The sequence below is a fragment of the Triplophysa rosa genome, linkage group LG13 (genome assembly GCF_024868665.1).
Source record: "Triplophysa rosa linkage group LG13, Trosa_1v2, whole genome shotgun sequence".
Classification (NCBI taxonomy): domain Eukaryota; kingdom Metazoa; phylum Chordata; class Actinopteri; order Cypriniformes; family Nemacheilidae; genus Triplophysa; species Triplophysa rosa.
This window is the reverse complement of record NC_079902.1, coordinates 23450399-23463231: the sequence shown is the minus strand read 5'-3', so window position 1 is coordinate 23463231 and position 12833 is coordinate 23450399. Positions and strand designations below refer to the sequence as shown.

General features: G+C 38.4%; 1 protein-coding gene and 1 long non-coding RNA gene across 2 annotated transcripts in view; both read right to left on the bottom strand.

The window, feature by feature from the left end:
- The window catches only part of slc34a1a (solute carrier family 34 member 1a), a 14986-nt gene extending 10221 nt beyond the window's left edge, over positions 1-4765 (bottom strand). The window contains exons 1-4 of the mRNA XM_057349121.1: positions 4705-4765; positions 1690-1752; positions 1264-1392; positions 970-1110 (exon numbers count right to left, since the gene is read on the bottom strand). Coding sequence (XP_057205104.1) covers positions 970-1110; positions 1264-1392; positions 1690-1752; positions 4705-4765 — 394 coding nt within the window. The remainder of the gene's footprint in view (positions 1-969; positions 1111-1263; positions 1393-1689; positions 1753-4704) is intronic.
- Positions 4766-8832: 4067 nt separating this feature from the next.
- LOC130564105 (uncharacterized) lies at positions 8833-12701 on the bottom strand. The gene is made up of 4 exons (XR_008964203.1): positions 12577-12701; positions 9150-9210; positions 8978-9049; positions 8833-8894 (listed from the first exon to the last, which is right to left on the bottom strand). It is a non-coding gene; the product is annotated as an uncharacterized LOC130564105 (long non-coding RNA).
- Between the last annotated feature and the right edge of the window lie 132 nt (positions 12702-12833).

Here is a 12833-nt window from a genome sequence, read left to right as displayed (position 1 = left end):
GAAGATTCATGTTTAAAACTTTGTGTACATTTTGACTTTAAAGTCCCAGTGAAATTAAAAATGAAATTTGTATTAATTTCATGAAATCTTGCAGCATTTATTGTAACTAGTTGATCAATGTGGGTCATTTTCTTTTTAAAATTCATGTACCCTCATAATCTTCAGTTAAAATCTAAAAAAATGCACTTCCACCCTGAAATGACTGTCCGTCTCAAATGACGTAAACTAGACGGTTTGGTCGGAGCATCCGATAACTCCTCCCCTTCAACTGTCAGTCTGCTGCCAGCTTCATTTCAAAGTCATTGCAATAGCTGTTTATACACACCCAATCAATTTGCAGTGATAACACAAGCCACGCCCACTAATTTTCTCTTTTGAAATTCCTTTTCACTCGGAAATGTGTCAGAATACGGAAGTAAAAACGATCGCAACTTCCGGTTCATGGGGACTTTAAGTGTGCGTCATAAATTTTTGTTGAAGTCCTAGCACTAAAAAACATGGATAATGCGAGTACAAGTGAGCAGCACGTGGATGAACCATTTTCGATCTTTCGATGAAGAACCTTTCAGTTAAAGAAGCTTTTTCACTACAACAAACACTTTATGAAACAGAAATGTTCTGTGGACGTTGAAGGTCCTTTATGGAACCACACAACACGACAAAGAAGCTTCCGGAGCCTTTATTTTTAAGAGTACACTCGTATCATAGGGGAACCACTTTAAGTGCTACATAGAACCACATCTTGGTTCTCCAGAGGTTCTTCAGCGGATCTTTGGGATGATTGAGGTGCTATATTAAGCCCCTGTATGGTTCTTCAGCCGTTGTATAGAGCACCTCAGTCATCCCAAAGAACCGCTGAAGAACCACTGAAGCACCAAAATACGGTTCTAAAAAGCACTTAAAGTCAAGCCAAGAACCACATTTAGTGCTATATAGCATCATTTTTTGTGTATAAGGAAGAATATTTACCTCCAGCCAGCTGAAAGGCAGAACTCAGGACGTCCAGAGAACACACAAAGCCGTAGAGAAGCAGAAGAAGAAGAGGAATCTTCAGTATGTTCATAAGCAGAGACATTTCTCCTGGCCGGTCCTCGCTGCTCTCCTTGTTCACTGTCAGATGAGAACAAATCTCTTTCTATCTCAGAGATACTGGATACATCATCACAGACACAGAATGATGAAAGATGGTATGAAAGGTATGAAAGATGGGCCGAAACATCCTGAACTGTTCAGAGGAAGAACATTTTATGGGAGAAGTCTCACCTGCCTCACAGTGTTTGGATGATGGACAGTCGGCACCGGTGACGTTCTGCTCACAGTAGCTGTTGACCACGTCGAGAGCCGCGCTGCTTTTTTTGAGGTCGTGATCCCCAACTAGTTCAGAATGAAGGGCTTGAGAAAGTATTGAAATACCGTGTGAGCATCATCGCATTAAATAACAAAAGATCAAAGTGAGCGGCATCTGGAACCACGAGACTTCCGAAAATCCACGAAGGCACGATGGCCAACCTGAATTTTGAAACCAACAGTAACAAACTTTATTTTATAAAACGTTTGGCTTGAATTCGGTGTTCCTTCTATATAATAAGTATTTTACATTTTGTTCAATAACGAAATGACATTTACACGTTTTAAACACGACTTGTGTCCATATTGTATGATTTGAAAGCAATGCGTTTCTGATCTTACCATTAAAACTGAGAGTTTGTTCAGTCGTGGTGATTCTGATGAGTCGAGAAGACATGATGATGTCTGGGTAGAGATCAAACGATGTGTCAAACTGAGCTCAGATATGTCTCGTTTGCAATCAAAAGTCAATATGATTGAAGATCTCAATATGAACTCAAACATTTCTCGTCAAATTTACACAAATCCAGATTATTTGACCTCTACAATCTACATTCATTTACACCTCCAGACTCTTCATGCGTTTCAACAATTAAACTCTCATTTCATTCAATTTTAGAAGAAACATCTGAGACTAAGTAAATGAAGCACAACTGAGAACTCCATCAAATCTCTTGAACTGTGTGTTTAAAGTAAGAAACCACGAGAATACTCATTTCCAGATGAACCATTTTGTTCAACAGATGACTTCCTGTCATTACAGATCCATTACCGTTAACTTCCTTCATTTCTTACACGATTTTGATCATTCAGATAACTGAAAGCTTGTCACGACAATGAAGATGTCAACACTTATGTGTCCCTCACGATCACGAACGCCACGTATCTCAGACCGTCTCACATCAGATGCCATTCAAAGGGGATTTATTTAATAGCAGATAAATGCGTTTTATATCAAGGTAACCCTCGAGCATGCCGTCTGTCAGTGACACGCTCTCACAGGACGATGTACTAATGTGTTTCTGAGAGCAGAAGCTCTTGAATGTCAGAGCAATTAAAGGGAATGACAGATAACGTACTTGGTCTACAGCGTCTGTCGAGGACACAACATACTCCACGTGACACAGATGCACATTAGACATCACCCTACACACATTCTCACATCCAGGGGCCACATGTAGAAAATAAAAGGTGACTAGAGGTTGTTGAAAAAATGAACTGATGACAAGAAATTTTCATTTGTAAGCAACGATAGCCGTCACAACAGTGTTACATTTTATCACCTCGCTTTACACAAAGAGTAAACTTGAACAACGGATTTAAAATGCATAAATGATCCCAGTCCATTTACTTATCTACCCTAACAAAACATGAAGTATACCTCAAGTTCATTCTGAAAAGTTACGTGTATTTTTAAGTGTGTTTTAGGTACTACAGTAAATATCTGTAAACTGGCACACTTTTTACTTTATAGATGGTTTCAGAGTCAACAACAAACTTAACTTCTGCTAGACCGCATTCTTTAAAAAAAAGATGCTTCAAAAGGTTCTTCGATGCCATGGAAGAACCTTTTGGTTCCATAAAGAACCTTTAACATCTGAAGTGTTTCACAAAAGGTTCTTTGTGCCGAAAAATGGTTCTTCAGATGATAAAAAATCTAAAAAAGAGATGGTGCTTTAAAGAAAAAAAGGTTCTTTGTGGAACAAAATTGGGTCTTCAATGGCAGTGGTTCACAAACTGTTGAAGAACCTTTAGCATCTTTATTTTAAGAGTGCACTGCAAAGAATCTATAAATGTTGATGAGTTTTTATTTTATTTAATACAATTAACAATATGGTAACATATTAATATAAATTATATACTAATTTTAATATTAAATTTTAATATATATTAATTATATAATTTAATTATATATTAAATTAATTGTTAAATTATAACCAAACACAGAGGGGAAGTTAACTTGTGTTCTTTTATGTAAACTGCATGTGTAACAATAGTAAACTTTGGGTTTACAGCTTACTTTTTTCAGAGATGTACTGTATTTAAAAAGTAGACTGAAAGTGTGCTTTTGTTTTTAGTCTAATATAGCACATGAATAACGTTTTTTCTTTCTTTAGCAAATGAATCTGCAGTGTAATAAAAAGGTTGGATGGATTTTTCTGCCATCTTGTTATGTGTTAAATCGTTTGTTCTCGCTGTTCAGCTTTTGAATCTTACAGTTTCCACAAACCTTTCATCCTACTAAATAAAACTCAGAGTTGAAGATCTGAAGATCTGAATCTGCAGCAAACCGTCTGTCAAAACACACCCGTCAGAAACGACATTATTCACACACGCTTCAGTTCAGGATTATGTGACATGAAGCGAGGAATCTTTTGGCCTTCAAATACTTAGAGGAACTCCTATGCAGTCAACTATAGGTAAAAGGGTAGAGAAGTTCACCCAAAAATAAAGCCGTTCATTATTTACTCACCCTCATGTCAAACCAAAAAGTGAAACATTGCAGATTTTTCTGCATGTGGAACATCACTGAGAATTCATGTGTTTACTGAATGAGTTCTTCATTGTGCTCACATCGACCGGCATTAAAACACCCCTCTTATCAGAAGAAGAGCACAGCAAAGCCTCATGCACGGACTCAATCCCTTCATCATTGTGAGCATCTGACCGGCTCTCCACATGAGACCTCGCGAGTCCAAGGTTTTGATAAAGCATCACATCAGTCACAACACTGATCTCAAACCAGCAATGGAAACTTCCCTGGCGAGCACACAATGCATTCAGATAAACTTTAACCACAGTTAACATGTATGTATGTCTCCGCATCTCATAAACTAAAAGGAATCTTCAAACAAACCGTGCTTGACCTTTTCTCAGAAAACAAACCTTTTGGGATTTGAATGTTTTAAAGTTTTGTTCATTGGATCTCAACCTTTTTGACTTCAAGGCCCCACCGTCACAATTTCAAAAATAACCAAACATTTAAGTATGATCTTGATTTCTACCCATTTTGTCTGATTTGACATATGGCCTGATCTCAAGTCGTCTTGAATGAACAATTCACATATTTATGAGGACTAAAATTTGATAGCTTTGAATGTTTTTGTTTTTGAACCCTGACAATAATATAATAAAAATGTGTGTATACAGTATAAGTATGTATATATATATAATCTGGTTTAATATTGTAAAAACATTTGTCCTATTATGAGAGAAGTCTTTTTTAGTGTGAAAACCGTGCTTTTATAAATGTTTAAAGGAAAACTTGATTTGTCTGAATAATAGACACGTGGTTTGCAAGCACTGAAACTGGGAATATTGATAAATCGATGTAAAAGTCATGTGAAAGCATCTTACCCGTGTTTGTGTCTGGATGTGATACGCTGCGGTTGATGAGGTTCTGAAGTGACAGGAACATTGTAAAGGAGTTTTATATGGGAATGATCTTCTCGAACTCATTAACCAGCACCACATCAGAGATCATTGACAGTCAAAAACATCAAAGGACCAAACACTGAATCACTGGTGCGCACAAACTGACAGAGATGCAAATATTTACACTTTCACATCAAAAGCAAAGCCGATATTCTAAAATTTCTTTAATAAACCTAATATGACATTTTCTGTTTCGATAACCATTATACAGGTATTCCTCTTTTACTGCAAAACATGACACCTTGTGGTGAGAAGTTGTAATTTGCATTTGACTATTCTACACACGCACGCAGTCTCAGGGCAGTGAGTGGCATTGACACGAAATTTGGAATCTCTTAATTGTGTACATGGACACAAATATCCCAATTTTTTCGTTGCATTGACGACGACCTTTTTAATGTCACTCAGCACGACTTTCAATACACGGACTGCGTGTGAATTTACATTTATATTTTTATAACCTGATATCAAAACAAGTCCTACATATTTTACGATGTGACTAACCTACACCTTACTTCACCCCAAACCCTAAAATCACAGCCGCAAAGGCTAATTTTGCTAAAAACGCGAGTTTCACGAGGTGGCAAAACAACGATAAATGGCTGCCCTAACCCCGCCCCTAAACCTGACGTCACAGGGGGAAAGTCAAAACATAATGAGATTGTAGGAAATAGCAATTCACACGAATGAGTCACCTTGTAAAATAGGTATGAAATCCCATCAGATTGCGTTGATATATATTTTTCCGCGTTTTATAATACATTAGATTGAAAATCGTGCTGGGTGACACGAAAAAAGGGGAAAATTCGTGTCAGTAAACACGAATAAATAGATTACAGTTCGTGACAATGTCACGAATTCCCATGATACTGTTGCGCATGCACGCACGCACACACACACACACTTTAATAACTGCCAGCTTGCATTAATGAAAATGTTCAGATTTTTTGTGTTAAATAACAACAGAAAATTCCCATAAAATTTTGGCAAGTAAACTATATGTGTACATCAAAGTGCTTGTCTGTCAATATTGTTTTGTTTTTTTACATTTTGTGCTTTAACTGCTTTAAGAAGCTTTAGCGTCTTTATTATTTTACATTTTAGTCTAAGATTTAGTTGAAAATTTTTATTAATTTACATGTAGAAAATTCAATTAAACCTTGAATGTAGTCAATTCTATAAGAATGTCTTGAAAATGATTGTTTTGAATATCCGTTGAACTACAGCGTGATACTGTTGTATCGCAAACCCAACATTATGTACCGCATCAAACCGTGATATTGTTTACTCCCCTTGCCAAGTAGTTTTACTCAACCCATATCAAACACGCCTGAACCTTCTCAGGATTACTCAAAACGCTCCAGGATTAGAACTCTTCTTTGTGCGCTCTTCTTTGAGGATTCTCCTCCGTTTGACCATCTGCCAGTTGAAAACTAAGTCTGATGATTTAGGAAAATAAGTGCACACCTCGGTGTTAATAATTGTTGAGTGTGTGCCGTGTCAGCAGTGACGAACGGCCCAATGCACCCGTTCACCTTTTCATTTACAGTCAAATTTTAATCCGACTGCAGCTGGACAACGGTTTAATAAGGTCACTGTGTGACACAAACACATTGTATTGTTTGGTGAATAAGAAGCTCTGTTCACAGCTCATTTTACCGTCACGTTATGTGTGGTTTTAGAGTTTGCCCAGTAACTGGGATGGATTACTGAACACCAGAAGAGAATCATGAGGAAACGCTCAGACCTCGCACTGTTTGTGTGCCCACACCATCTGAAGAATCTCAACGGTTATTAATGAACAGCTGAGGATTATTTGAACATCATCTTGGTTCTTTACAGTCCTCTGTCCTTTTGAAACATGCAAGAAACATACTCCGTGATTCCCTGGAAATATAGAAACACACACACGTTCATAGTGAAAGCAGAACGTTTATGAACAGAATGTCATGTACAGTTAATTCAGCAGACAGAAACAACAACACTTTTCTCATGTACAACATCTGCAACACACAGGTGTTCACAGCGCGCTCACAGATTTATCATTCTGAACGTGTGTGTGTGTTGAACTGTGCTGATATAGTGTTTGCTAACACAGAAGCATACAGATGTTAAGTGTCCCATACTAACCTTATGTGTCAAGTGTTTGTGTGCGCGTGCGTGTGTGTGTGTTAAACACAGAAAAATAAACAGCATCACTTCAGTTCTTCTGTAGAAGATGCTGGAGTCACATTCTCCTCTGGTCCCTCCTGGTGAAAACACACACACACACAACCATGAAATTCTGTAGTTAAATCTATTTTTTCCAACTAAGATGGCAATCTAAAGCCAAGAGTTTTTTTATCTTTTCTAGAGTTTGAGAGAGTGATCCATGCATTTGTGTCATGATTACTGTAATTCTCTTTATATTGGAATAAATCAATCTAATATAAATCGACTCCGGATGGTTCAAAATGCAGCGACCAGACGTTTGCCTGGCACCCGGAAGTTTGATCACATCACCCCTGCATTGTGCTCTTTGGCTGCCGGTCCGTGCCAGAATTGATTTTAAAAAGTTATTCTTGGTTTTTAAAGCTCTGACCGGATCAGCTCCTAAACATCTCTGTGAACTCTTAAAGGTGTCATGAATTAAGACATTGATTTGAACCCGAGCTTTTGTTATATAAGAGGGAATGGTATTCAAGCGAACATCCTGTAAGTGTCAGACCTGAAAACGCCCTTGTTACTGAAAAGACAACCGTTATTGACACGAGGCTCAGGGAACAGCAGGTCTGACCATTGATAGGTTGAACACCGCCTCCACAGAAGAATATCAACGACTACTTCTCTAGCCCCGTCCACTGGTTCACGCATGACAGTACTGAAGTAACAAGTGGCGCAGAACCAGATAGAGCGAGCAAGCAATAAACATGCCATTAAAGATCGCAAAATATTGTGCAGTGCCTGGTTGTGGAAGAACACAGTCGCTGCATAACCTTCCTTCAGATTCCGACATTAGGAATGCGTGGTTGAAGTTTATTTTTAAAGACGTTCCTGCTCACGTGGGAAAAACAGTGAGCGTTTGTTCGCTTCATTTCAATGAGGATTCCTTTGTGAACAAGGCACGGGTCGACGATGGATTTGCGGAGAGACTAAAATGAAAAAGCAGTGCTGTGCAGTCAATATTGGATCCGACAGGAATGGCGCAGCAATCTTATGCTAGTAAAACATATTTGTACTATGCGTCACTTTTGCTTTGTTAGAGATCGCTTGATATGTCCTGATAATGTGTAACCTAACGTTACATGTCTAACCAAATTCACAGAAGGCTCCAACTAAGTTTACAATGCAAACTGCTATCCAATCATAGCAGTGGGCGTTTACTTCCAAGTCTTCAATGCGGCACGCCCATTTGTCGAGCCGGCCTCAAAACCCGGGTAGAAAATAGCCCATTACTTATCGATTTTGATGTTTTTGAATGTAAAAACAGCGCAATCGTCATAAGTAGACTTCATACAACAGTATAAAACAATAGAAAGGCCAGTTCATGACTCCTTTAAATCTAAATACATCTCTGTTAAATCTCTGAGGTCTTCTGAACGAAGATTGTTGGTGGTCCCGAGATCCAGGTTAAAGCGAAATATTTCAGTTGTTGGGCCATGTGGAATAATCTTCGGGTTTCCCTCAGACTAATTTCATCAGAATGTGAATTTAAATCTGAGTTAAAAACAGATCTTTTCTCGCAGGCATATAATTGTTCCTAGAGTTTTCGAGGCCTCATCATTCACTGGTGTTTGGTTTATTCCTTTTTTCTCTCATTGCATTGCTGTCTTTATTACATATATTTACTTTTTATGCCAATTTTAGAATAATATTGTTAACTACTGTTGTTTTATTGTGCTTTATAAATAGATTTTGATTATATTCGATTTGATGAAAGAAAACAAATCTGTCTTTCCAGTGTTTGACAATATATTACATATGCATTTGTATTCATTTCCGGAAATGAAGCATTGTTTTAATTTTTTTATCACTTTGTAGATATTTGATGAGTCAAAAGGTTTGATGACACTCGCCTTGACGTTCTCAAGCTCGGACCCTCCAGGCAGTGATTTCTGGGGTATGTGAAAGGCCTGAGACAGACAGATATTAACTCCCTTAGATGAGATCAATCGTGTTACTAATTTGTTGATGTTACTGCAGGGAGAAGTCAAACCTTTTTAGCTTGCTGGACTTCCTCTGTGGACTTTGACCTGCACTTCACCGGCTGTCTCTGAGGAGAGGTGGACTGCAAACACACACACACACACACACACACACACACACGCACCAAAGTAAATTACATAAGAAATTATTATTTTCTGTATTTCCAGAATATGCCTATTCACCTTCTGATCCATGATTTATTCTGTGCTTTGAGATGTTGAGAGAAAGCTCAATCTGATAAACCTAATGAAGACAGAGAGAAGAGATTTAACCAGTGCATCAAACACAGCTCAAACATGTACTGTTCTACTGTAGCCACTAGAGATCACTACAACACACACATTACTTAAAACAAAACATCTCACACTGACATTAAAATGTTTGCATTTTCCTTCATTTTCAGATGACGTCTGTCTGTCAAGTATTCATACCACATACATCCAACATATAAGCTACATTAAGCAATGTGAATGTATAGAAGAGAACACAAGCAACTTTCTTGTGTTTTACAGTAAGTGTTGCTTTGCAGAATAACCTGAGAAATGGCTTTACATGAGTCTTAAAAAGCATGCCAATTACTGCATTAAAAACTCAAAGGGGCTAGTTGACAGTAGCACAAGATGGCGCCGGTGAGCTTTTGCAACTCCAGAGTCCACAGACTAATTCTGGTCGTATAACACTATAGAGTTGTTTTTGTCTTAATGAAATGCTCGGCAATGTAAAGAGGATCCGTCATATCACTTATATATTACTTTCTTTTTATCTAAAAAACACCCATATTTGCCAAAAATCCTCCTTTTCCCATATAGTGTTATACGACCGGAAATTACTCTGCCGACTCTGGCGTCCCAAAAGCTCACCGGCGCCATCTTGTGCAACTAGCGAATATTTTTAATTGAATTAAAGAGTACATAACATGAGATCATGAAAATTACATTTATTATTTATTATTATACACTTATTGGCTTGGAAAAAAGGGAGTCGACTCGGAATCATGCAAACGAGTCGTCTCTAGTCCGATTCGCGCACCGCCGCGGATTTACGTCACTACATATAGTCCCCACCTATGACTGCCCACGAAGACTTCACTGTTCTCCCCTAAACACTGTAGCTTGTGATCCTTATTCGCGGTAGACCATTCACAGCAGACTAGACCATCTGACCAATCACATCAGACTAGGCTAGCGGAAAGGAGGGGATTAGACAGATGAATCGCTGAACGAATCATTTGAGAGTCAGTCAAGAAGTAAGGTAAGAATAACTGCCGATTATAGTGTTTTTACACCTTCTATGTAGCCTACATGTTGTTGGACACTCAATAAACCAAAGTAGGACCTTAAAAATCCCTAGTTATGAACTCTTTAAAAAGATTTTAATAGGCCAAATACACTGGCCTGTGAATAACAACAAATGCTTTCTTGCATAAACCGTTACTTACATTGATGTGGTTTAATGCATCATGAAACACGCATCAGACGAGTTTGGTAAATCCAAAAAATAATCAATATTTATTTGTAAACAACACAGTCGTGTGGGCATGGCTAGTCTGTTACTGCTGAAATCAGATTTTTGCTGGCTAAACACTGACAACTATGATCAAAACAATGTAGCATGTAATATTTACACACAAAAAAAAGAACTCTGACACAACCACGTGCACGGGGTTAAAATGACTGCGATGACATCACTGCAGCTTGATGCTGGTGTTACACCCGACGGCACCGTCTATAAATAAATGTTATAACAGTACAAGTACAAAAATCACGATTACAGTAAAGCACTCATGAAAGTATACCGAGTCATACACTTTAACAAAATTATGAGCTTTCGGTTTCTCTTAAAGCACTTTTGTGTGTTATTAAATTTGTAAGGTGCTTATGGGGCGGTTTTTGAAGTAGATCTAATGCTTTAGGTGGATCAGTTTATTCACAGTCATCTCTTGCATTAATGCACATGCAATGTGACACGAGAAACATGAGTGGTGTCATTATTTACATCCAGTGTAAGTGCGTAAATATAAACACAAATGTCTACATTTACTCATTTTCAGTTTGATTGTTATTATGAATTACTATTAGGGTGCATGGTTATCTTTTTGGGGGATAAAACAATACAATTTGGTTCTAATTCATGTAAATGTTCTTTTAAAATAGACTTTATCCTCCACAGTGTGTGACACGAGACATTAAACGCAAATGAAGTCATCGTAACACTAAACTCTTGAGAAGTTAGTGTCACATCTGAAGGCTCTGTGGGAAACACTTCCAAACGATTCATCCACACCATTGAGTCAACAACACTCAAGATGACGTTTGTGAGGCGAACGGTCGAGCTGCAGGTCTGCCCCCGCTGAGAGATCAGCACCACATTTTCATTTTGTTCTACGTGCAAAGCTGAACTTAAGGCGCCACTAGCGATCACTGCGAAGACACGACTAACTTGTTGCTTCTGCGATGTTTTCAGCATTTTGCCACTAGTTGTAGAGATGTTCTGGGTGGTTTAACGGCTCAAAAGCGTCCAGCCCCAAGTCTGGACTTCCCAAGTTTCAGTTCAGTAAAAACTGTATGATTTTTAGCCATTTGAAGGATTATGAAAAAGAAAAAACCCTATTAGTGTCAATGAAAGATATATAAAAAGAATGAGCAATAAAACTATCGTCACATTAGATTACAGCAGAGGAGTAGAAAAGTAATAAACCTTTGAAAACTACAAAACATGACCAAACAGTTTAAAGGCTCCATTTTAAGAAAGCAAAGAAAACACTCAACGGGCACTTGGAGCTTAACTTATCATACAGGTCATATCAACACGACGAAATCAAACATATCAGCCCGAGCAGCAATACATTCTTCTACTTTGACACCGATGAGAGAAAATAGTTTAGAAACGGTTGCTTTGAATTTCTAAGAAACGCACATGTCTGGTGTGTTATCTCCGTGGGGACAGTCCATAGGCATAATGATTTTTATACTGTACAAACTGTATATATTTATCCCCTACCCCTAAACCTAAAGACCATAGAAAACTTTTGCATTTTTAGATTTTCAAAAAATATTGTTTTGTACGATTTATAAGCTTTTTTTGCCCATGGGGACCTCAATTGTGGTCCCATGGTGACACGAGTCCCCAACACACACACACACGCACGCACGCACGCACGCACGCACACGCACCTTTGTCTAATAAGAGTTCCAGTGATGTCAATCATATTCTCACGCTGTGAAGCTATTTTCTGTCCTGCCCAGTGAGTCAGACCTGCAGTACATATTTAATAACAGCCTTGCTTGAAATAAATCCCACAGACACTTTCAGAGGTCGAAACATACTGACACCACACATCATCTACTTTCTAAATATGTCAGACCTTTGATTCTCAAGAATTCACACAAACATTCAGTGCGTCTTGAATTCTATTCTCCCTTCAGCGAGTCTGAAAACCTCAGCACCCACATCACATGCAGAGAGGTGCAGCTTTAATGACATGCTAGAATCAGTCTTCCATTACGAAAAGCACAAATGCTAATTCGGGAAAATATCAGACATGGCAATAATAGTGAAAAATGTGATGTTTATCTGAAACAGGCAATGGAGAGAATGAATGATGCTTACCCGCTCTCTCGCTCGGAGGTGTGCAGCCTTTCCAGTGTCTCTCTACATCCCCCTCTCTCTCTCGCTCTCTCTCAAACAAAACACATCCCCCCATCCATTCATATTTCCACAGACAAGCACGCAAGCCCCCGCACATACACACACGCATGCAATGACTCGAGGAGATCTGCGTCTTTTACCTGTTTTGCAGCATTAAAAGAAATCAAAGGATTTATGGATGAAGACTTTACATGTAAGGTACGAATGAACAGGCACAA